Source organism: Morone saxatilis, unplaced genomic scaffold, assembly GCF_004916995.1.
Source record: "Morone saxatilis isolate NCDOM2014 unplaced genomic scaffold, NCSU_SB_2.0 Contig16, whole genome shotgun sequence".
In the NCBI taxonomy this organism is placed as follows: domain Eukaryota; kingdom Metazoa; phylum Chordata; class Actinopteri; family Moronidae; genus Morone; species Morone saxatilis.
In genome coordinates, this window is record NW_023339718.1 from 11,746,283 (window position 1) to 11,772,481 (window position 26,199).

The 26,199-nt window shown below is 39.7% G+C and overlaps 1 protein-coding gene across 3 annotated transcripts in view; it reads right to left on the reverse strand.

Moving 5' to 3' along the window:
* Positions 1–26,199, reverse strand: part of pde4d (phosphodiesterase 4D, cAMP-specific) — a 129,077-nt gene that overhangs the window by 42,954 nt on the left and 59,924 nt on the right. The window contains exon 1 of one of the 3 annotated variants that reach the window (XM_035658502.1): positions 10,380–11,256. The exons of the other annotated variants lie outside the window; for them this stretch is intronic. Within the exon in view, the coding sequence (XP_035514395.1) occupies positions 10,380–10,468 (89 nt within the window). The 5' untranslated portion in view covers positions 10,469–11,256. Of the gene's footprint in view, positions 1–10,379; positions 11,257–26,199 lie in introns of those variants that run through there. 3 annotated transcript variants of the gene reach the window in all.

A 26,199-nucleotide genomic window follows, 5' to 3' on the forward strand; every position in this document is an offset into this window, starting at 1 on the left:
ATTTTTTTCCCTGAACTAACCTATTTAATTTGTTTAGTCTATATAGTTTAAGTAGAGTCCTGTAGAAAGGGTGTTGAGAAGATAGCCTACAGCAAGCCTAAAGCTACATTGCCATCGTTGGTGAACTCACCTCAAATAATAATGTGCATTACACCAGTGAACATGAAACATCGTACTGTAATTAAAAACAGTGAAATCACACATTCTTCCTTGGATAGGAAATATTATTTTACCTGCACAATCTGACGCTTTAAAACTATAGCATAACATAGGACCATATGACAATAGCTATTTTAATGGGAAAAATATTCTTAAATAGCCTCTATCTGAATCTATTTTTATTATATATTAGTCTAAAAGTCATAAAATTGTGAAAACTGCCCATCACGATTTCCCCAAAGTGATGTTTATTGGTTGTTATATCTGACCAACTGTCTAGAACCTGAACATTTTGGTTTAATAAAATCTAACTTTTGTAGCATCTGTGAGAGCTCATAACGACAAAGCATGTCAGACTCTGCAACTCTTTCTTTGTGTGTACAAATGCAGAAACCATGCAGAAATGTGGGTTTGTTTCTCAGGGCTCAAAAATATGTCTGAGAAAGGCAGCAAATTATTGTAAAATGTCATGTAGTGTACACTTTAGTAGTCACCTCTCTGACTGACCTAATTTGCTGTTCAGCTGACCTCATGAGTACATTTCCAAAGCTTAATGCTTCTAAAGATTTCTAAAAATTAAAAAAATTCAATAACATTTCCCCAAACTACATCTACATCACCATAAAATGTATAATTTACAAAGATATAAAACTGAGAGAAGCTGTAAAACTGGATTGTCTGACATTGTTGAAAAACTGTTAATGAAGTACAAACATTGTTGATGACTTATTTTCTATCAATTGACTAATTATTCCAATCAAAAAAATTATTCTGTTGATTCTCAACAAGTTGGAGTATTAATAACTAGTACAGCACAGTATATCTTAATAAACTTTTCATTCTTAAACCAATTTAAACATAATACAATGAACAGAGTGTAATAAGATTAAAGTGTTGCTACCAGCCATGTAGCTAGTTAAAAGTATAAGCAGGGGTTTCGTACACATACAAAGTCACCAGACCACTAGTTAAAACAGCAACAAAAGCAACTGTGATCACGGCGTTAGCCATTAAACTTAAAAGCAATTTTGTAAATGAAATGTGTTGTGCCAAGTTGGGCATAGAACAGCACAACAAACCCTTACATAAAAAGTCTTTTTAGGTATCCCTTCATGTGTCTGTGTGTGATTTTGCGTCTATGAAGTTTGTGTGTGTGCTCGCAGTGATTGCACGAGTAATATTATCATCATATGGGTGTTAAACTGCTTCTCATTATCAGGAGTGCCGACCAGTCCTGCTAAGCTCTTTGAAGATCTGCTGTTAACTCAACATCACACAGTATGCACTCAGTTATGGACATCATAGACAGAGACTGCCTTGGCCGGCGGACAGACCATTTTCAGATCGGCACATTAATGGGGAGATGAATGGACAAGATTCCCATGGACTGCACAATTTCCTCAATAGGCTGTTGCATATCACACATGAGCACACACACAGTTCTAGCTGTAGTGCATCGCGAGCGCATGGTGAAGCTAATCGGTTTAACTTGGCAGTAGTCCCAGTGATGTCAGAGTAATCCCTCATTAAAACCCTGATGACATCAACACACTGGTGAGCGAGAGCTGAGACCACATGCTTATGGAGAAGTTAAAAGAGTGTGTCTATGTCTGTACAACGTGTGTGGCTGTGTGTGTGTGTGTGAGAAAGAGGGATACCCTGGCAGTGAGTGCCAAAGGTGCCCTCATTGCAGTCCAGGTAATCCAGGTTAAGCTGTTCCTCAAAACACACACAGGGAACACTACCGTCACATTGGCTACCTTAATCATACGATGTCCTCATATGCAGTTTATTAAGTACACCTCCCCATTCCCCCAAACAAACCTCCAGACGAATGAGTAAGGCAGCTGCAGAAAGGGTTGACAGAAACCTGTTAATCCAACGTGTATACATTTGCAGGCTGAAATGAACTGCAGACTACAATTCAAAGCATCAACAATTATTCACTTACAATTCAAATTAAAAAATAACACTGTTTTGAGTTGTGTTACTGTTATGTGTCTGCTGATGCTGTTTGCAACAACAGTTAGTATTCAACAAACAGTACATTTCTGTACAACTAAGATGTATAAAACTAATTTTTCCACACTGTTGTCACATATTATTCCATCATTCCAGAAACATATGCACTCCTGGGATTTTGCTCCATTAAGATGTCTAGATATTACCAAAAAGTACAAAGTATGCAAAAACAAAATAAAACAAACAACTTTGTTGCTAAGGAGAAATGGCACATTTAAGCTACATGTATGCAAATAACACAGAGGAAGAGCGACGTGCAGAAGAGCGTTTCAGGACAACTTCTCTTAGTTCAGTGAAGAAAAGATGATAAAATGGGCCCATTAAGAAAATGGGTCAAAATGGAACAACTGAAGGGTGAATCACCTAGTCTGAGGACGTGGATGCCAGGGTTTGAATTTATTGACAACACCATGAATCCTCTCGGCGTCAACATTACAGATTGGTGGCGGTGCGGATGTAAATGCACAGGGCCTCTTTATACTCCATATGTTTACACTGTCAAGATTTCGCAGGAAAATAAGACTGACTTTAGCATACACCATCACCCCCTGCAGATAGTCCCTGAATAACAACCCAATGAAAGCACATTTGGGAGGACATGAAATATGCTGCATGACTGTGCTGTTGAAAAGAACAAAATCCCTGTGGAAGAGTCACCAAAAGGGGGTCAGTACTGGCTATGTGTACCAAATTAGGTGGGTGCTAAGTATAGATATTCAGTGTTGTCACAAATGTTCTGTCATTGTCTGTGTTCATTCCTGTCCCGCTGAGAGAGTGTTATTGTACACCGTGCAATGTGAGAGTCTGTCTTACCGGATGGATGAGAAGTGTAACAGTTAGGGTTGCGCAAGTGGGAGTGAATTTCCTCTAAGGAAGCTCTGTACAACTGCATTCATAATATGCCAGTGCATGCAAAAATACAGAGGAAGGTGAATTATGTAGACTAAACACCGTTTCTAAAAAGAGCTTGGATATGCAGAGTTTGGAAAGGAAGTCTGACACAATGCACAAATAAAACTGGACAAAAGAGAAAAAGCTGAAATAGACAATTATCAAAGAAAACTCTTATTTTTTTTACTAATTGGGTTTTGTGAACTCAACTCTATAATACAGCATTGTATTTGCCAAAACTCTGTAAACAAAACCTACTAGTCATTCACCTTCCTTTACCCTCACAAGTTCCCTAGCAAGCATTAGATGGAATTATAATACTGTATAAGTCTGTAATATTTCTAAATCCAGCCAGGTATGTGTGCACGCATGTCTGTGTGCGTGTGTGAGGGGACTCCCTCTCCCGGCCTGAGCCTTTTTAATCTGTTTGTATGCCTCCTCATGAACGCTGTCGTCATTATGGCAATCCTAATCACCATCATCGTCACGAGCAATTCCCTCCTGGGATGAACATGGTCGTCAGCCTGCTTGCCCGCTAATAAGAGGTAATTCCCATAACGTTTGTGATGTTCCGTGTCTTATGTCTGTAACGCAGACCACAAGGGAGGTGATTGAACTAAAAACAGCTGACAGAATCTGAGGTCTTCCAAGAATGAGTGTAATTTTCTTGGATAAGTCAACACACACTTTGGAAATCCAAATCTAAAAGGGGTTACCCATTTAGTTGCGGCCTCTCAAAAAGCAACAGCCAAGAAATCAAAGCCAGATGACCCCCCCACCTCACCTTCACACACACCCAGACAGAGAGCAAGCAATGACGGCTATACCCTTCAGTCTTAGTGTATTTTGAAGAAAACCCCAGGGCTAGGCCTCTACACTGTTTTCCTACAAACTATTCTCCACATCTTTTTGTTTCATTACAACTGTTTGTTTTTTAGCAGTGGTGGGAGTATATAACAAGCTGCTCTAAGAGAGCTGCTTTGTTCCTGCAGGAAAGGGCCGACCATGATAACATCTGTTGGCTAACCGCAGGTTTTGTTTGGGTCAAATAGTGACGTACACAGCGGCACTCCGACTTACCGTGGAGTGAGTAATGATATTTCCAAATTCCTTTGTTTTTTGCCACTGAATCAGCAGTGACATTTAAATGTCAGGAAAATAAGAAAGATTTTATACTGTATACAATATAGTTGAAAGGTCCTTGGTAGAGTATTACGGTGGTCATTAGGGAGGCAGTTTTCATTATGGCTTAATTCCCAAGGGACATCTTCAGACGATTCAAAGCTACTCAATTTACAATGTAAAACAAAGAAAATTAGGTAAATCTTAACATTCAGGAGGCTGAAACCCATTTTGGCTCAAGTGATCGCTTCAGTAAAACTGGTCATAAGACGTCATCTTGATCAATTATAATTATAAAAACACATATTTTATCCGTAGGGCTGATTTTAAAAACAGCCAGACAGCTGACAACATGGGCACAAGAAACAATTAAGTCAAGATTTGCTTACTTTTCATTTTACATTTATCTATCACAAACATCAGCAGCCACCATCTGCCATTGCACTGGCAGTCCCAGCTCCCTTAGCCCCAGCTTTAGCTTGTAACATTTCTATTTTTGATTTACGCTGAGCTCATGTAAGCACCTGCAGCTATCCCCCTGCCTCCAATATGTCTGGCTGCCGTGCTGTATTCTTATTGATCTGTCCATCTTCTTGCCTCTGTCCCGGAGATGAACACAAGATTGAATGCCCTATCTAGCAGCTGCTGTGTGGACAGCAGCAACAGACAGTGCAGGCTGAGATGAATAAAATTGAAATTAAATGGATATTTAAAATGAATGTGATGTCAAAGCTGCCCCTGGGCTTTTAAGCACTGTGGTTCTTGTAGGCTATGTGTTTATATGCACTCCAGTGAGCAACTTATGTAACTGTGGTGTGATATAGCCACACCTGTTGAAGCCAGTGGGATGGCTATAATGAGCACATTGTTCCTCTCCGTCTTACTGCTCTGTATCTATTAATCATTACAATTAATAAAGACTCAGAGGAAAATACCCATGTCTCTGCTGTAGTTGTACAGAGGAAGGCACAAAACTATACCACCCTGCATAAAGACAGTCAGTGATTTTTATAAAGATATTTTGGGGGCTTTTATGCCCTAATTTGATACAGTTGAAGATAGACAGGCTGAGGAACACAGTCAGTGATTTTTGACATACTATTATTCATAAATAAGTTGTATTTTAAAATGCTGAAAGGAGTTTGTCACAATTAGATAAACAGGCAAATATGCACCAAGATTGACTCATTTTATTTGTTTGGGTGATTATTTTAATGATGCTAATAGATATAAACTGTGTTAGCCTATTGTTGTCTGCCAATGGGAAAAGTGTGTTTTTCATTTTGAGATGCTATAATGAGTAATGACAACACTGTCTCGAGATATTGCTCATTCTGCACCGCATCTCTGACCTGAGGGGTATATTTGGTGTTCTGGAAGGTGTGTGTGTGTGTGGGGGGGGGGGGGGGGCGGGGGCGCGGGGTGGTGTTCGAAAAAACACATGAGGTGTTTCTATGTAACACATAAAGAAAGTAAGAGAGGGGCGAGGGGATCAACTGTAAATAAGTGGCAGAATAACACAATAAGAAATCCAAGAGCGGCAATGTGCGAAAGAGAAATTGGATGATGAAGCAAATGGAGGGCTTGGAAAGAGAGAACAGCCCAGCTTGGGCACGAAGACTCCTAAGATTGCCAATACTGGCTGACTCAGTACCAACACACACTAACAGCGAAATGTCCTGCAAAATAGGTGTGAAATAATGAACTGATCATTTAGCAACTCAAAAGAGGGGCTAATTGAAATTCCTCTTGCTGAAACAGTGGAGTCTTTGTGAGCAACAGCAGTGCGTGCTACCCTCTATGCAGATTAAACTGAGAGCCTCAACCATATCAGTAAGAACATGTCTGTCATGCTTCAAGCAACTTCATAATCAATTTAACACTGCACTGCCTGTGGGAAAGCTGGAGTAACAACATATTCCAGTTCATTCTCATCATCACAACACTTCACAATTCACACACTGCAGACCTGACTTTAATATCAACTGAAGCTATTGAAGAGAGTAGTAAGTTATGCCATTTTCAGAAGGTGTGTGTCACAGGATCTGCTATAACTAGTCATAGATCTTGTGATCAGAGTGGGCTTTCACACCATGCACAGATGTTTGACTGATTATATAATTTTAAGAAATGTACACTGCTAACAATTAATGATTTGGAATTAGTCTGAAAATAGATTATGTTGTACTAATCAATATTTTTATGCTAACAAACAATGTGTAATGTCATGAATCTGCAGGTCATCTCAACTTTATGCTGCAAATTTAACGTCTTTCAGGGCATTATTTCGGTTTTACGGTAACTTTACTATTTTCACTGTCACCGCTCTCATCGACTTCATTTCCAACCATGGCAGGCAGCTGTTTTTTTAGTGATCTGATAAAAACACTGCACACTCCTAGCAAAGTTAACAACCAGCTGGTGAATTTAGCGGAGAAGCTAAAAAGCCAAATATTAAAATATTAAATTAATTCTAATGTTGCTCCATGTCTGCTGAATGTGTAAATAGGCAACCAAAAGCTCTGCCATATCAACATATGAAGTGATAATATCTTAATGCAGTGTTTACAGCTTGTCAAAAGAACTTAAACTGTGGACATTTGTATTTGCAGTGACAGTCTTTAGTGCATATCAAAACTTTTGTTTTTACTTCCTTCCTTGTAAAATAACAGTAAATAAGTGAAAGTGATGAGATGCTGTTGTCACTAGAAGATGTAAGATAGTGCATACTGTGTCCTCAAAATGCTTTTAATCCCCACTAACAGGTCTGCTTTCACACAAAACAGCCTGGTTTCTGAGGGAGAATGTGGCAGAAGAAAAAGTGTTAAGAAGAGAAGAGTGTTAGACTGTGTGGTCCTATCGGGGGTGGTGAGTGGAGAGCACCCTAATAAGGCTGAGTACATCAGCATAACCCTGCACAGTAGGCTGGCAGAGATTGATGCTGCAGGTGAGCAGTGGCTCTATACTCCACACACACATACACACACAAACACTCAGTACTGGTGGTCCTCTGGGACAACAGTGAGTGATGACTTTGTCTCCTCAAAACTGACAGCAGGTCTCTGCTGTCTCCAAAAAGCCCATTTCAAAAGCTTCGCCTGAGTCCCAACAACTTGGAGTGATAGAAAGTAATCTAAAGTTTGGCTGAGATTGACCCAGCGGCACCAGAATCAATGACAATGTGCAGTGGGAGAAAGCCTCAAAGAAATGAGATAACAATGCCTTGTGTCTTGTTATCTTACTGACAAAATGTGCTACGTCTGAGGTATCCACCCTTGGGGCCACTGAGAGAGAGGAAGAGAGGAGGGATTGCGAGAGTGAAACTTGGTGTCCTTTAACACCTTCCTTTAAAAGGCTGAGAGAAGCACACCAAAATTACCTGTAGAAACATTTTCTTATCAACTGACTATACACACCCTCCAACATTTAGGAGAGAGGGCGAGAGAAGTGATGCAGCAATGCATTTCCAATCCGTGTTTTCTAAATATAGCCTCCTCTTCCCTCTCCCCCTGGTCTCCGAGGCACTGGATTCACTTAATTGGATTACTACACACACTTTTCATTTCCTTTCTGGTTAGTGTTTAATGAAGTTTAGACAATCATACATCTCAGTTTATTCATTGCGGTGCTGAAGGCAACACCCTGCACATTTAAAAATGTAAGATGAAAACAGCATGTCAATTATTACATCACTCCTGAGAGTCTCAATACAGTACATTGCGGGTTATGTATGCAGACTAGAAGCACAGTAATCGATAAAGATGCTGACTGTAACAATAACCCTATAATGCAGTGTGGCCTGCTGAGAGAGAGAAAGAGCGTTTGCCAATAATGTTCCTCAATGGCCTCAATAAACTCTGGAGTGACAGGGATGTGGAATTTGCAAGTCCAAATAAACACAACAAATACATTTACTGCAAGTATTCATGTCTGAGTGAGTGCATATGCATATTTTAGACATACATATATTTATCTTTTGTGATTCACTACCCAGATCCATATCTCTGTGTAATCTTTATAATCTCTTTTCTTTCAGTGCTCCTCTGCTTGTACACCACAGGTCTGGCACAGAAAGAAGGGGACTGGTCCATTATCAAGGTACAATGAATAATACAGATCCTCCTGAAAGCTCCTCTGGACTCGAACACACTCACATACACTACCATGGCGCATAGCTTTACTGTGTAGAGAAAGAGAAAAAAAAACCCTGCCTGAGGTTTAAATGGAGTCTGACAGGCTCATCTCCCATTTTCAGAGACTAATGCTCAACTCTGACAACCATGACAGCCATGAATTGTTGTTGCAACGCTGTCACTAGATTTGCTACATCCATCTAATTCAGCAACACAATACATTGGAGCAGACTGTAAATTACATCTTAGTCAGATTTCTCTTAAATTAATAAAAGAATTACAGCAACAAGGGAAGACTTATCAAGTGTTACAAGTAACACAATTTCTCTTCACTGTTCCTATGATATTTGTGATAGTGCTTATTATTTTTTTACATTTATTATCTAGGGCTTATGAATTTCAATTAAAGCAAAGGAAGAGCAAATTAACTGAGTGAGGGTTATACATAAGCATTTCACTGTAAAACACTAAAAAAGATACTTGGTGTAACTTTCTATCGATTAAAACAGTGGCTTACCAATTACAAGCTGACTATAAAAACTTGCTATATAAAATGTTTATACAGCCTGTGAGTGCATGACAATCACTACCATTGTGTGTGAAGAGTAAATAAAGAAACAAGGATGTTTTGCTTTGTTTCTGTTTACAACATATTCATGGATTACCAAGGAATATTTAACTTTGCTTCCTGATTTAAAGGCCGGCCTTCTTTTGTGTGTCTGTGTGTGTGTGCGTGCGTGCGTGCATGTGTATACATGTGTCTGAGTAGCTTGGTGGACACACTTATGCGTGTTTTTGTGTGTGCTTTGACGTCTGCATAGAGTTCATCTGTTTACCCCGCACAGCTCTTTCACTGTCTCTGCTGAAAAGGTCAGTTAATGTCCCTGTATTTATTCAAGTCAAAAATCTACTCCATTTATTATAGGATGTTGAATTCAACACTAAAACCTTTTAAATGGCATTATCAGGCACATCTCATCCTCTGCAATATGAACAGATGTATCAGTCGAATCAATGGCTGCTATTGATGAGTACAATTTGTGCCACATACAGTGTAGATTGCACTGACATCCGATCTAGAGCTCATCTTTCCACATCCTCCTGCCTTTGCATGCATCATCCACCGGTATAAAGAGGGAGAAACAACAGAGAAAAGGATGAAATATGCGTGCATGTCTGTGCTTAGCTTTAAAACAAAGCATAGGGAATACCCAGAGGCCCAAGGCTGTTTTTCACTATAAAGAAGACAAAAAATGTGGTTAAGGCTGTAGTGATGCGTAGCATGTGCATACATGTGTAGTGTCACACCACAGAGAATAATATTACCAAACAGTTGACAAACAGGTCTGATAGACGCCAGTTGAAGTAACCCTACCATTTGTTAAATTGGTTTATTATCTTTTTCTTGATTAGAATGAAAAACAAACCACTGGAAAAACCCTGTTGGAAATATGAACAGTTCATATCCCAACAGCCCACTGTGATGACATCACTGATTCCTTTGTGTCCCTCCCAGTTTATAACATAGCTGTGAGACAACAATTCCCATAAGACACCCAACCTAAGTATGACTAATGAAAACAAGACAGCAGAGAAACCCAACAACACAGCACTTTTATCGAGATGTTTTTCAGGCTAGTTTTGAAAAGCAGTCTCAATTTCAGCGTTATGTACCTCTGTGTGCCGGCTACTTCTGACTCCCGTTTGTGGATGAACTTGGTGGGGATTTAGTGTGGGAGAAAATGACAGGAAATGTCTGGCCCATTTAACAATAAATTCCCCTGAACACATCTGAGCTGGGAAAAAACTGCACTGGGCTGGGCTAGGCTAATCTTAAGGGAGCTTGAGCCATATCACAAAAACAACACACATGCCAACACATGCATCTACACACCAATTCACATTTTATGTATTGGGAATGAGTTCAACATATTCCTTTATGTGTGTAAACATGTGTATGTTTTTCGGTAAACCTGTGAAATGATAAACTAATACACAAAAAGTAAACAAATTTACATGTACGTATAAACCATCATCCCCGGCAATACTCACCATATCCAGGAGTGCCTCCTAAAAGGAAAATGGCTGAGGTGCATCATGGACCTGTCACTGGTAACACCTGGACATTGTCCAGGCTTCATAACGAAGCTGTGTCAGGACTGATCCTTGACTGAGAATTTAAGAATTTGAGAATTTATCTACAGACACTGTCGCACAGTATCCGCAGGCCCCAGGGCAACATGTAGTGTCCCATACTGCAGTCCACTGCTGTGATGCACCCATTCAGACCAGTCTTCCAGTAAAGAGCCCCTTCTGAACTTCCAACCTCATTGGTCCTAGTACATCACTGCAAAAAGGGCTGGCTTACATCCAACTTAAATAAAATCAAACTACATAGCACCATAAAATCCACTGAGTTCCAGAAGAGAAATAAAAAAAACAATAAATGAGACAACAAAAAAGAAACATGAACTGCAAGCAGACTTGAGCCCAGTGTGTCTTTCAGTATGAGCTCACAGGCGGCCACCCGGCAGGACAAGCTAAGCTCTCCAACCGCTGTTCTTTTTTCCGTGGGATTCTTCCGGCAAAGGTTTGGAAATTACTGTCCCACATCCACATGGTGAACCGGTTCAGGGACTCATTCCTCCGGAAAACATTCCTTTTCCTGACAGCCAACGACGCCGGTTGGAGAGGCAGCGGTAGTCACACCAGCATGACAGAGCATGTTACACACAGAGTCACTCACACACTCACATTCGCTTTCATCCTCTCATCTTTGCCCCCTTTGTCTCTCTTACTTTACGTCTCCCTCTCTGTTCTGCCCTTTTGCAACCTCCCAGGGAGGGAAGTGAGGAAATAGGGAGACAAAAAAGAAAAAAAAAAACAGTGTAGCGTCTCTTCAGAATCTACCCTTGTCTCTGTCTCGCTCGTCTCTCTCCCCCTCCCTCCTTCCTTCCTTGCTCCAGTCAGTGGGATGTCCTGACCCTGTGTAAGAGGTGTGCCTGCTCCTTCAGTATCCAGTCAGCTAAACCTATTGATCCTCTTACCACATGCTGCTCCACTTCATTCAGAGGAACAAGTCTGCACATGTACAATGCATACACACAGGAGTGCACATATAGACACAGAAAGCCTCTACTGTAAAAAAGTAATATGGGCAAAGTGTTGACAGAAGTAATTCCCCTCATTTCCTCCCCTTAAATCCATCTTCCGCTCTGCCTTGCTTTTCTAAAGTAGTGTGTGTTTGTCTCTATTATAGCCCTCCTTCGTCATAACAACGCAAGCGCTGGTGTTGCCCCTGCCAGTTTGTTTTTTGTTTTTGCTACTCTAAGCACACCCTCCGCCTGTCTCTAGTGTCTGCATGCATGCCAGTGAACCATGAAATTTCAAACCACACAACAAATGCCTTAGAAATTATTTTTCTCTGCAATGTGTGTGTATGTGTGACATATAGTTTGTACGTGTCTTACTGTGAAAGCATGCAGGGGGCCTCTCAAGGCATGTTTGTTTCAGAAAACTTGTTATACAGGATGTCATTGGCCTTACTGCAGTATGATGCATTCCTCTGTCCTTACACCAGTGGCTTTGTACTCCTGATGGAGTCTGAAATCCTGCCTATAAGCCAAACAGCAATCAAAAAGAGTAAATGTCAAATTGTCTTTTATATCTACTCAATTATAAATATAATGAGATAAATCACAGCAAATCTACAATTTATGGAATTCATTGTTATTCAGAGTGTCTGTCAGTCTGTGTTTGCATGCGTGTGTATGAGTGACTTTGCGTGCACATATTAGTTTGTGCATATGTGTGCGAATGGTGTTGGCACGGAAGTTATGAGCCGAGGTTGGGGTTAGCACACTAAGGTTGCGTCTGTGTGTGTGTTTTGCATTAAGAGCCATAGCTGTGGCTAAGCTCCAGTTGCTGCGGTCTGAAAAACAGGATCCAGCCCTGCTTCTTACACACATCCTGCCCAACACACACGTCAGCAGCCTCTCAACTCCTGCCAAAAGTCAAACCACCTCACAGCCTATGTAAGCCTGCACCTTCAGCCACAACAACCACACTTGAATAGGGTGGAGGAGTGCTGAATGTTGAGGAATCTGCTTGCGGGAAAATGAAGACAGAAATGCAGCTCTCTGGGGGGATGTGGGTAGTTTGTGTGTGTAGAGGGGCAGGGTTGACAGTCTAGGCACCAACAGAGAGACAGAAATTCAATTTAAAGGGCTTTGAAGGTTAAACAAGGAAGCAAATAGAACGCACTGAAGCACCTGTTATTCATTATGTACACATACAGGAAAAAATCAACTCTCCAGCTGTCCCTCAGATTTATTCTTAAAACGAGACAGACATCTTACGTACAAATGGGAATCGCGGCCAGCACTCTAATAATAGAATATACTCTGTATGTCCCTGTGTGTATGTGTCTGAATGTGTGTGGTATTGCATAATCTTAGCCCCTGCTTTGGGGGCTACTGACCCCTGCTGTACTCAACGCTGGTGAGCTGTCACGACTCCTGCAACCTAAAAGAGACAGGGCCTGGATGAGAGGGGAGAAAAAAATGTAAAGGCAGAAATAAATACATATGAAAAGCAGGAAGGGGTGACAGCAAAAGAGAGAGAAACACAGACGTAGAGAGAGGGTAGGGAGGAGGGTTGAAGTGGATGTACATGCCAGCATCTTTAGAACAAGGGCTATTTTCTCATCACTCTGCAGTGGTGACACAACCTTGAAACAACAATATGTGCTCGACAGGGAGCTAACACAATAACATGTTATAGCCATAAAGTACTGGAGCAGTATTAACCCATCGTCATCTGTGACCCCTGCTTGTAAGTAAAACAATGTATTTTCCATCTACAAAATATCACATCATATTTGAATCAGCAGGCCTTTTCCATTACATTAGTGGTCCGACATGGCTTTTTCTATAACTGGGCATCAGGGGGAAGGAGGCCGGATTACAGAGCGGAACAAGTACATATCGATTTCACGTGTACTGACATTTAAGTACTTTTCTTCATTTATCCGCAGATCGATGTCCAGAGAGCGCAGGCTGAACAACCTCTACAGTCACATCACAGAGCTGGTCCAACAGCATGTCCTGCCTACAGTATGACTGCTTTAGCTCCAGGTGTTTTGCAAAACAAAACAGACATGATGTAACTCTTCAAGTCACACAACCTGAAAAGGAGTGTAACGTAAGCTTTGGAACAAGAAAATCCATATATGGACGGTGACATTTCTCTGCAGCCAAATGACATTTCTATGCCACATTTAGCATTTAACACGTTAAAAAAAAAAAAGAAAAACACACATTTATGGGCATTTGGTGGTGAAGATACTCTATCATCATATTATTATATAAATCCCACATACTTTAGATTCAAATAGGAAAGCACATTTCTCTAGAGATTAGAGAAAACTGGGCCCTCGTGCACGTTTCGTTCCTTTGAGGTAGGCTAGCTGTCCATCACTCTGTGTGTGGCTGTGGAAATGCCTTGAGCCCGGTCCTCCTCCTTGCCATTCACAGATGGTTATGCAGTGGCATTTGAGCAAAGGTTAACTCATTCCCCCTTTGAATCAGATATTTGTAATTAGATTCCCACATCTAATGGGGACATGGAGGCTTCAAGGGCCATTTGTAGAATGTTTAAGTGCCCAAAAAAATTGCTCACTTGTGGAGTGGAGAGGGTTTTTCGACTCATCAAAATCATCGACTTGATTTTAAGGCAGGCCAAAAGACAAAAGGGAGGAGCTTAATTTTATTAGAAAAACGTGCAGGGTTACAACAAAGCAGCTGCTGTAGTCAGTGGTAACACATACATGTACATAAACTGTGTACTGTACTGTGAAACTGCATGTCTGTCTGCTGCATATATTATACTCCATCAGTGGAATTATTCTTAAATACTGCATTTTTAAGACTACAAAGTCATAGCCAAATTTGTTTTTCTTAATTGTATTGAATGATATTCTACATATCATTTAGTGTGATGATATTTTATATTTATTTGTTTGTTTATATTTATATACAATTAAGAAAAACAAATTTGGCTATGACTAATAGCACCAATGCGTCAACACACTAAAGATTATCCTTGAATTTCCATGCATTTTATTCACGCATTTCCTTAATGCAACATTACCAACATTTATCTACTGCCAAAAAATACCTAGCTCACTATTTACTATAAGAGCAACAACATCATGACTGTGCTCAGGTCTTACAGTCTAAGTACAGTGTGTGTTTTTATTAAATGTGCAAGAGTATCAAAACAAAACTGTGTTCAAAATTGCTCCTCACTCTGGATTAAGCTCAATTTCAAAGTGGACTAATAAGGCACACTGCGCCTGATTACACACTGAAATGCCACAAAATATCCATTTATTCATTGTATGCTGCTTATCTGGGTGTCGGGTGGCAGCAGGCTAAACAAGGTAGTCCAGACTTTAGCTTATCCCCTCCCCCCAATCAGTTTCCCCTCTTGGTTTTTCGTTATCATGCCACCCCTTCAGGATCCCACCAAGAGACTGCAAGAAGGCCAGATACTCCAAACTTCTGTTCAGTGCAAAGGCACAATCAACATTTCACTTCCTCTCAGCAACTCGTAGTCACATAGAGGCGACCCTCTTGTTCTCCGGGATGAACTCTAACACTGCGGCATTTAGCCAGGGGCTTGTGAGTATGCCCACACCCACCTAATGCCTCTTACCCTGGGCAACTCTAAAGAAGGAGGCAGTCCAGCTCCTCTCCAGGATTTTGGTTCCAGACCCGGGGCCATGTGTAGATGTAAGCCCATCTATATGTAGTTGGTACAGCTCAACCTACCAGACTAGTTCTGGTTCCTTCCCCACCTAAGAGGTGACGTTCCACATCCCTACAACCAGTCTGCAATGCCGGGAATCAGAATACCAAGATCCCCTCCTTTGCCTGCCATGTTGTTGGGCCCACGTCTCTATTTTGGAGTGTGGCCACCAGATGATCACCAACAAGCTTCCTTCCCAAGTCTGACTCCACAAACTGGGGACCCCAGCAAAATTTGTGTTACTGTTACACAACTAACTAACAAAATATGTATAATAATATAATGTCACAATATTTGCAGCTTTTCTCTTTCACTAAGTGCAACAGAAAGGAGACTAATTCAGCCCTCATTTATAAATCTGCTCAATCAGATGGTGGGCCAGGCACCATGATTAAAAGCATCATGAATAACTGGTTAAAAACCACCACTGTAAGTGGTGATATCCATTTTGACTGCTTTATGAGGCAGTTTCTGAGAGCAGGTACAGATGGGAGCCTATTGAAATTTCAATGGTCCATAACCCAAGGCAATCTCCACTACAACACCATCTGCTGAGGATGGGTCTCACTAACAGTTGGTGCAATCAACTCTGCTCTTCCCTCTGATACCTTCATTATCCCATTACATTGACAGAGAAAACATCACTTTCACTATCTTAAAGTGTCAATACTGAAATCAACAGGACATGTTGCAAATACCACTTTGTGTACACTGTTATACACATCCTACTTTGTTACTGGAAACCTGCCTATACACAATGCACTACAAAGGGTGACAAAGGGTACAATGTGTACACTTTACAGTATACTATTTTTCAAATACTATATAGGCTAACTTTACCAGTTGCTTTTTAAGAGAAAAACTACTTTACTACTTGCTACAGAATAGTCACAAAAACTTTAAATTAGACCTGGTTACCTGTGGATTTGAGGTTTTTTTTTTATTTGTCCAATTTTTAAAACAGCACAAGTTCAGTGTGCTGAAAAGGGAAAACATCACCCTGCTTGTTGCAAACAGTAGGATATGTAGGAATTTATTGCTGGCTGGTTTTTCCCCCTTGACGTCACGAATTGCAGAGACGTGTCCACACAAGTGATAACAATGGGGAAGCCACATTTTACAGATTCTTTGTTTTGAATTTTGAATGCGGGTAATCGGATGAACTAACAATATAAGAGATAGGAGATTTGGCAATAACATCCCAAAAGTCAAATATACTGGCAGTCAAAAGTAAGAAAAAAACATATAGGTTTCAGTTTGTAATATACATTCTTATATATATATATATGCATATCACTCCAATTAGGTACCTGTAGTAGACTGTACCATACTGTAAATTTGTCTTGACAATCAATGCCACTGTTCCATTGCTTTTTACATATGCTGCAGGTTGACCTTTCCAATACACCTGCTTTCAATAAACCACTAATTAAGAGTTGCAGAGCTGCAGGATTCATTGCAGGTTTTGGAATTTACCACTTGACGTCACAAATTACACTGGTGTGTCTGCACAAGTGAAGCACATGGAGAAGCCACGTATTGCAGATTCTTTGTTTTCATTTTTGAAAGTGGGTGATCTGATGAACTACCAATATATAAGAGATTTACAGCTTTAACAATAATATTCATTTCGTTCACTTTTCTGAGAATAGGAGCTGCCAATCGGGTAAAACACAGAATCTAATTAACTGATAAATACATTAATGCCACAGGGACAGTGTATTTTAATAATTTGTTGAAAAGTTGTTTAAATTTTCCCGGATCTATGAATTATTTTGGAGAGCAGTATCCATGCAGTTCTTAAGCAGTGGAGCAGATGTACTAAGGAGACAAATGCACTGATTCAGGTCACAGTGTCCAGTTGACCTGCGTCCTTCTCTTCAAACTTTCAAAGATATCTGAATTCACATGTGCAATAAGTATCAAGTGTTCCAACAGTTGCTTGCATTGTGCTTCTGATCCGCTACCATCACAGAGTAAAGAGGACCAATTAGCTGCTGCATTGCACTTTTCAATGAGAGCTTTGTACTCGGGTCATCAAATTAAGCTCACCCGCTGACCCTGCAGAAGCAAGTGCATTTTCAAAGTGGGTGACTCTGGGAGCATGCTAGTTAGGGTGTCAGAAAATATTAGTAATCACCAGTCAGTTGGCTGTATTGTATCAACTTTAAAGTCCAAGGGCTCATTAATTTCACCACCAATCACCATTCTGCATAGTGACAATGCTCAAAGCCGGCAGCTCTTCATTTATTTTGCTCAGTGACAGATATATAGTGAATAAAATACATATAATTGTAATTTTTCCTTTGTTTAAAGTGCAAACATTAGCATAAACTGCTGTGAATGACGTATCTCAATTAGTATACATTTGAAAATGAGCACATCACTTTCACAGACTCCCAATCAAAGCAGAAGCTGGTGGAAGTGGGCTGCCCTCTTCTGATTAGAGGGCATTAACACTGTTTATATAGAAATGTTGTGACGTAGGTCGACTCTATCTTTGCATTTGTCTTAAAACGTGAAGGCTGATTTCAAACAGTAGAGGGCATGTTGAGACATTTTTCATTCACAAAATGCATTTCCATAAATGTGTTTATAATTTAAAAATAAAAAATAATTTGAACACCAGCATTGATGCATTTCATCACAGTATAGTCATATACAGCTAAAAAAACACGTTTTAGGGTGAAGTACCTCTTTAATAGTTAAAAAAACAAGTATGGAAGCTGAAATTACTGACTGTGCTACAAAAATCTTTGACAACATAGAGTATATTCGTCTTACAAATGATATTAGCGCTGTCTACATGCTTTTAATGTATGTTGTTGGCTGACCTTTTCTATTCCATTAAGTTTTAATAAAAAACTTATTAAGAGGGCAAACATTTCAACATGTCATAGCAGGAAAACCACAGGTGTAATTCATAACATTAATAAAGGCTGCAAGCCATTTAGTTTAACTTTTTCCAGGGACCACAGTGGTGGCTCCCATAGAGGTTAGCGTAGTTGCTGCTAGCATAAGTTATATTAGAACTGGAGAGTATTACTTCACTGAAAGAAGAGCAAAAAACAGCACTGAAAGATTTTTTACATCAAGAGTACACGTTGGTTGAAGCTTACTTTCGATAGACAGATGGTTCATCCAATCATCTGCAGAGTATTTTTTTTAAGGTGGTTGCCCATTCCCAGTTTCTAACGACAACTTCCCAGATGGTTGTGTGTAACAAACCATCTGGTGCAGTCAGGTTATTGTGATAGATGTAGCTTAAAATAGCACTGCATTGCACTTACAGGGCTATTAATTGCCCTGGTTTGTACTAGATCAATGTTTGTTTCTACAGGAGGACACAAGAGTGTAATTCGTTTCACCTGATAAATTCTTTGGTTCTACTTGCCTGTTGTCTCTGTTGTGGTTTTCACCTGAGAGCTGTGAGGACATTTCTCTAGTCTAAGGTTGTTAAAGATGTAGAAAAGTGACAAGATACACATTTTTTACAGATCAGTCTTGATAAAGATACATGCTCACTACTGCAACTACCCATTTCTCAACCTCTGCAACCCTGTTGTGTAGATCTACAGTTTGCTCCCACTCTTACCCCCTAAATATCTGTATCCATCCCATCCAGTACTCTCTACACATCCATTCCCAGCTATGGTGTCGGCTCTGTTGCTCAACCTCTCCAAAAATAGACTTTTCCTGCATTGCACCAACGTTGTGTCACTGTTGCAGCCAAGGCACTCGACTAGCTCCCCCTGCACTGGCTGACTAGTCTGAGCCTTAATCACAGCACTGGATGAACTGAGTGTTTATCTGGGTGTGATTAGTAATTCCTCTGAGGCATGATATGACCCAATGATGACCTCCGGTGATACGCTAATTACTGTAGGCTCACAGGAAAACACATGTCCTCTATTACACTGATTTAATGAAGAAGAACTTAGATACCGTTCAGGGTAGTTTGTTTTTAGGCAGTGTATCTAATTTATTATCAGCAGTTGAGAAAAATACATAAGATGATATTCTCATGCTAAATTACTGTTTCAGGATTTGTCTAGCTACATACTGTAGGTTTTAGCATTTTTTAATGTGAAGCTGAGGCTTACTGTAATTTAGCACTTTTCCTGTCTGTTCTGTTAGTTTTATTTACCATATTAGCACAAAAACATATTTCATTTCCAATAACGGTGAAAGTATTTCCTATTAAAAAAAAAACTAAGACAGATATTAAAAACTGGGTTTTGAGAGACAACATCCACAAGAGCGGCAAATCCATTTTATCATTTCTAAATCACACTTGCAAACAAACTGTCAGACAATATAAATATATGTTAGTAGTAAAGTCATTAGGATTTATCTTTTGGGGACCATGAATTGATGGTGACATCGCAACAAAATAATTATTGAAGCTATTGGGATAAACCTGAAAACTATTTAAATGAACAAGAGATATGAATGACTAAAGGATGTGAATGGCTATTTTGAAGGAAATTTGCGTAATGGAAATTCATTGCAAAGCATTACTCTCTCATGTTTTTCTGTAACTGCCCTACATTCCACTATAGGGCATGCATTATGAAGAAGGAGCAGCATGTAGGAAAGAGCATTGTGGGGGACTTGTGTGACATTAAACTGTTAAAGTAATTACAGGTTAGGAGGAGGCTTGCAGGCTGTAAAATTATCTTACTCTGAAAATGGCTCAGTCTGTGACATTCTGTCTGCAAACTGTGGAGGAAACCACTAAACTCTGTCACACAGAACAGTACACGCCCTTCCAAAAACTTGCATAATGGGCTCATATTTTAGTTTACGTGCAGAGTGATAAAACACAAGCAAAGGGGCAGTGTGAATACAAAAGTTACAGAATTAGTAAAACACAAAATAAAAAAAATGTCACGCTTATTAGGCGTCATCTGCTGGGTTACAGGGCCTTAGTATTAAAGGGGGAGAGCTGCTGTTTTTACAAATTAAATATCATTCAAAGTGATACATAACATGACCAATGTGAGGACAGATATACTGAACGATACAAATGTTCCGCATTACCATTACAGAATATTGTATGCGAGTAACGCATCTAAATAGATTTGTTACAGATTAATGTGTACTTCCAATTAAAGGACCAGTGTGTAAGATTTAAGCCCCGTTTACACGAAGGGAATTTTATCACAGAAAACGATTATTTCTAAAAACTCCGGCCAAAGTGGAGGATTTCTGAAAACGCCGGTTATGTGTCGCCGTGTCAACTGGGAAGAAACTGGGTTTTAGGTTTCAAACGTCAACATTATGCGCCAGAAATGCATTAACGTCACGTGAGCCGCCCCTACTTTTACGAGTTTGTTTGGTTACTGAATCATCGTAAATCGTAAATCAGAGGAAGTCGCCCTCCGATGTTATTTCCGTTGTTGTCGATTCTGAGGATTACTGAATTGGCCTTGCATAGCTTTATCCTTTCTCCCTACACTGCCGCCCATAGGTTTGGCATAGTTATGATGGCGCTCGACGGCGTATTTATGATCCTTTTTTGAAAACGATGTTGTGTGCACGATGTTATTATTGAAAACAGAGGGGGGGGGAATATTCGTTTCTCTAAATACCCGGCTATGTGTAAATGTGGCATTATTGGCATCTAGCAGTGAAGTTGGAGATTGCAACTAATTAAACACCGCTTGTGTCTATATTTGACGACATGTGAATGAGAACTGGCAATAAAGTGTGTAGGAAAATGTGAAATGCCCTATCTATAGCCAGTGTCTGGTTTTTCCATTCTAGTCTACAGTAGAAAAATAGCAGACTGACCCCATGGAAGGAAACCCGCAGCGTCTAAAATGTCTTCCAAGGAAACAAAAACATAATGATTCTTATTTTCAGGTGATTATACAGTAATTAAATTATACCTATGAATATTATATTCCATTTCTGCCAATAGACACACTGGACCTTTAAATGTCTATATAATACTATAGTTTTAAGTGTGATTGATTTAAAAACCTGGCAAAACGATGAATTATTGTGTAATTGAACCTAATTAGAAGTAAGCTAAGTAAGAAGTAAATCTGATATTCAAGTGTCACATTTTGTAGCTTTATAATAAATATTATAAATAAATTGGGATATTGACACTGCTGAGATAAAGAAATATACATACATTTTTTTCAAATGTCCTGTGTTCCCCACACACACTGAACATTTATTTTTACAAAATAACTTTAAATCCAAAAAATTCACTTTTTTGAATCAGTAAATCAACTGATGCTGGTCCCATTTAAATCCAGTAATTCTGTCCACTGCGAAGGGGACATGTTCCATATAAAAGGAGGTGTTAAGTCGCTCTTCAAAGGTGACAAGAACAGATTTAAAAAGCAGGTGATGGTACTTTCAGATAATGAAAGGCTTAAATAAGCCTAGGCACGATGGTTAACCAGTGGCAGTGTGTGGCCAGAAAGCTTGAGAAGAAAATGTTGACTGACAATTTTCCTAAAGAGACACCATTTGTGAACACTTAAACACAGACTTCCAAGTAAAAAGTTTAATCATGATCACATTTAATTTTTTTGTTGGTATTCAGGCTACTGTAACCTGTGTTACCAGTAATGTATTACTCCATGCATATCATGGTGATAATAGCATTCTGTGTTTGCTCCAAATGACATTTAAAAGTCAATCTTTCACCCCCCTTTCATCCACACCTCACTATCACCAAATGAAACCTGTCAGCTCACCAGAAACCCCGGGCAGGAGGGTGGTGGCTCAGGTCGGTAGAGCATTGCACAAATGGCAGAAGCAACAGAGAAAACATAAAACATGTTTTACTGTACAATAGGTCTTTAAACGAAGAAAAGAGGAGAGGAATGGAAAAACATAAAGTGGAGACAGTCCTAGTAAATGTTTTATAACGTGCAGTGTTGTACAACTGCAGATGAGATGGGAGGAGAAACTGAGTTTTAAGATGTGTAAAGATTCTGTAAAAGTCAGTGTGGGGGTTGAAGTGAGAAGAGATGTTGTGTAAGCCTTGTAACATTTGTGTGAAATCTGTGTGAGGCTGGTGCAGGTTAAGGTTATAGGGATGAACAATTGCAACATCCTTCACTGAACTGAAAGCAACTCATTCAGTCTCATAGACTCTCTGCTCTCTAAGAGGCAAAGACAGACAATAAGCAAAGACAATGAAGTAAAATTTACTTAATGGCTTGCACACAAACGCAAAGATGTTAAGTCCAGAAGAGATAGGCGTCATTAGAGCTGACTTGCCTGGGTGCCTTTCAGTTTTGCATATGCAAATGTGAATGACTGTGTGTAGTGCGTGCTTGTGTGTGCACAAGCATATGGATATGTGTTCCTGTACACCAGTGTGTTTGATGTAGTTGAAGGCTCGAACAGGCAGGCAAGTACAGAAACATTAACCACAACTCCAGTTTTTTATGACATGAGATCAAAGGAAGAACCTATTGCTTTACTGGAAACTATAAACCATCTGGTGGATCATATTTGTTGAAAACAGAGAAATTTGACTTGTGGGGAAACTGACACAGCGGGGAGGAGCACCGAGCAAAAACATCCCCAATTCTACTGGAGGATCCCCATCTCTGGCAGGTATTCACCCCACTGAAGAGACTGCTGAGGAAAATTCCACCCTTGGATATGTTTTAAAAAGACCCCCTAATGTTCACTGCATTCTAGTAATTATTTCATAATGAAGTGCTTTACCCACTCTCACAACCTGCATCATCTACTGCAGTACTCTAACTGTAATTAGGGTCTAATTTAGAATAGTTTTTTATGTTATTTCATGACAGATTTATTAATTTGTGTTTGTGGGGTGGGACATTATATACTTTGATGCACCAGTTAGGATTTATCTGAATTAAAAGTGATGGCAACAGATCTTCTTTTGTTGCCAATGTCAATCAAATCTGATCAAAAAACACCCACACAGTTTTTAAATGTTAAACTCTTAAGAAATAATAACTATCATAGAATGTTGTTCAGAAGAAGTGCGTTCAGTGCTGCCAGTGCACTCCAGTGTTGGTTGGAGAAAATAATGATTTTTATTACTTTGCAGCTGATGTGTTTTTTTACTATTTCTTAAAGCACAAATTGTATGAGCTGCTCAGTGACTGAAATCCAAGTTAAGAGGAATCGTGATCCAGGACATTGACATGTACAGTCCTTGAAGAACCCTGTCTAGCAAATACAGGTGTTGTTATAACTTCATACAATCAACACTTTGCCAGGTATTGCCAATACATAACCGTTTTAGAGAGGACTTTTCCTTTGTACGCACCACATTGTCAGCTGCAGGTGTGCTGCTGTGTATGTGACCCTACAGTGACTTCTAGACTGAAGGGAGCATACAAATAGTGAGCTTCCCCACAGAGATCAACAAAGTATCATGTTACGGCTATCATTAAAATTGTCCACAAAGGTAATGGGTATGCCATGGTGACAACCACCTGCTCCCACTGACTGTAAAAACAGCTGCTTCTCATGGCAGAGTTATGTACAGTGGGTCATCTATTGTCCAAGCTTTGCCTGGTGCAGACATCATCCAGTCAGCCATTGTGTAAAAGAAAAAAAAAAATAACAGACAGATGCCATTTAACTATTTTTGATTAATTAAATACATCTTAAAGTAGCATGCAGATTAAATTGATCTATAAAAATAATTACAAGTATACATTTGCATACTCTTTTTCCTAAATATTACAGAATAAATTAATTCTCTCCCTCCTACCTCTTCTCCAAAGTACTCACTCTGTCTATTTTTCTTTATAAGAGAGGAAATAACTCCCTGGTGTATATAACTGAATTCCCTTATAAGTGATGAGTATAAAGGGAGTATACTCATAAAAAAAAAAACCATTTTTCTCCAACTGTGGCTCCAGCTCCAGCTGTATCACAGGAAGGTATGCTGCAAAGAATGAGTGGGTGGGGATGGGTGCTTGGATACACAGACAGAAAGAATACAGTTATACTATAAGCAAGGCACAGAATACACAGACAAAAAGAGGTGAAGCGAGCAAAGCAGAGACAAAAAAGAAAATGCATAACAAACAGAATACTGATTGGACACCTCTACAAGTTGCTGTCTGCTGCACTGTGGCACACACCTCCGAGCACAGCATCAGCACAAAAGATCCCCTAAATCCCACCCAAAAACAACTAAAATAATTGCTACACTCTGCACATACATACACAAAAACAAAAAAGTAGAGAGGGATGAGGAGAAAAAGAGAGAGAGTGAGAGAAAGGGCAATAGTGTGAGAACAGCATAGTTACATAACGCACAGAAGCAGCATGGGAGCTACCAAAGGGGAGCTCCTGGGCTTCTGCAAGTCGCAGAATGACGCATTGCCCTCACACACACTATCACACATTCACACACACTCACACACCACCCTCAATGCAGCAAATGGCACACATTCACATTGATGTGCTCCATACAAGAGAAGCCACTCCCACACATTTATCATATTCTAGCCGATGGCAGCAGAAGTGACGGTACATTCATTGCAACACTCCCTAGCAGCAGAAGAGCAGAAATGCAACATGTACAATCAATTTAATCTATCAACTATTTACAGAGTTGTAGCACCACTGTCATGACTCAAATGAATATTCAAGAGTCTGGTGAAATGATATGTGGCCTTCTCTTTCAGTGCTAAACTGAGATTCTGATCTCTGTATGCAGTCTGAGTGTTGCTGAAGGGTGAGATTAGGCAAGTTCAGCTCAAGTGCTGGATGTCTAGTCCTGGATTTTGAACTTCTGCAGAGATGGATGCCTGGTTGTACTAACTTTAACTTTTATTAATATATAGTTGCAAATTTTGCTACAAAGATTATATCAAGCTTCCTATCCACCTACTGATTACATGCTCCCATGACAACCATGGAGGAAGACATATATTTCAAAAAAGTTAATGTTAAACATTGATGTAAGAATTTGTATATGAGACTCTTCCTTACTAGAATTTTTGGAAGGCTATTGATTGCAACATACAACTTCAAAGCCTCAGCAGCTCATGTTGTATTAGACTAATGTCAAACAGAAATGCATCAGAGAATAGATAATTATCTAAAGAACAGTGCTAAAACGATACTAATATCTTTTTCAACACCATCCATCCCTCCGACTTTCTTTTAAGCCATCTCTAAACATAAAACATGCCTCTCTAGCAATCAATCTGCTTTGGAAGCTATTTTTACACCAAGGCATGACTGCAGGCACACAAACTCACAGCACAACAACCCTGAGCTGAGGCGGGATCGATTGATGAGCTACGAGGAAAGTAACCTGCATTCCTCCCATCTGGGAATGTAGAAGCGGGCTGCAGCAGAGTGCTTTGCTCTAAACACAGGAAATCAATATTCTGCAAGTTAATGAGATAGACCCCCTAACCTCAGCATCTGATTAGATAAACAGATTAGCAGCAAAACACAACACCGCCATTAGGTGAAAGCAGTGCAGACACATACTGCTCATGTCAGTCCCATTATACAGTCAGGCAACCTTACAAATAAGATGGGATTTTAATATATGACTGCTGCCGCTACGTTCTAAGAAGATTATTCACTATGTGTTTTTATTATTATTCATCACTATCATGTCTAACCGATCACTCCTTACAGCCATGAAAGATGTACTTATTAAGTACATACACCAAATTATTAGTACTAACTCATCATATTCATGTAAAGTGATGCTGAAGATGGTTTAATAATATCACTGGGGTTGAGTCTTCAAGTTTGTGATTGCCATAAAAATATACTATTCAGACTCGCAAAACAGAAAAATCAATAATGATTCCGTTACCTTTTGAGGCATCTCATGTTCAGATAAAATCTCTGCTGTTTTGTTACTTACCTAGAAAAAGAGTAGAGATGGAGAGAGATTGAGAGAGGGAGGGGGGGAAGAAGGTGGGGAGACAGAGAGAGACAGAAGTTATCAGGACAATCTATGGACTGCAGTGAGATGTAATTTGTGCTTAAACAAGCTTCGGGGCATTGTGTATGACTCCTGAAACCCCTTCTCCCCCTGCTGCTTAGTGGACACACACACACACAC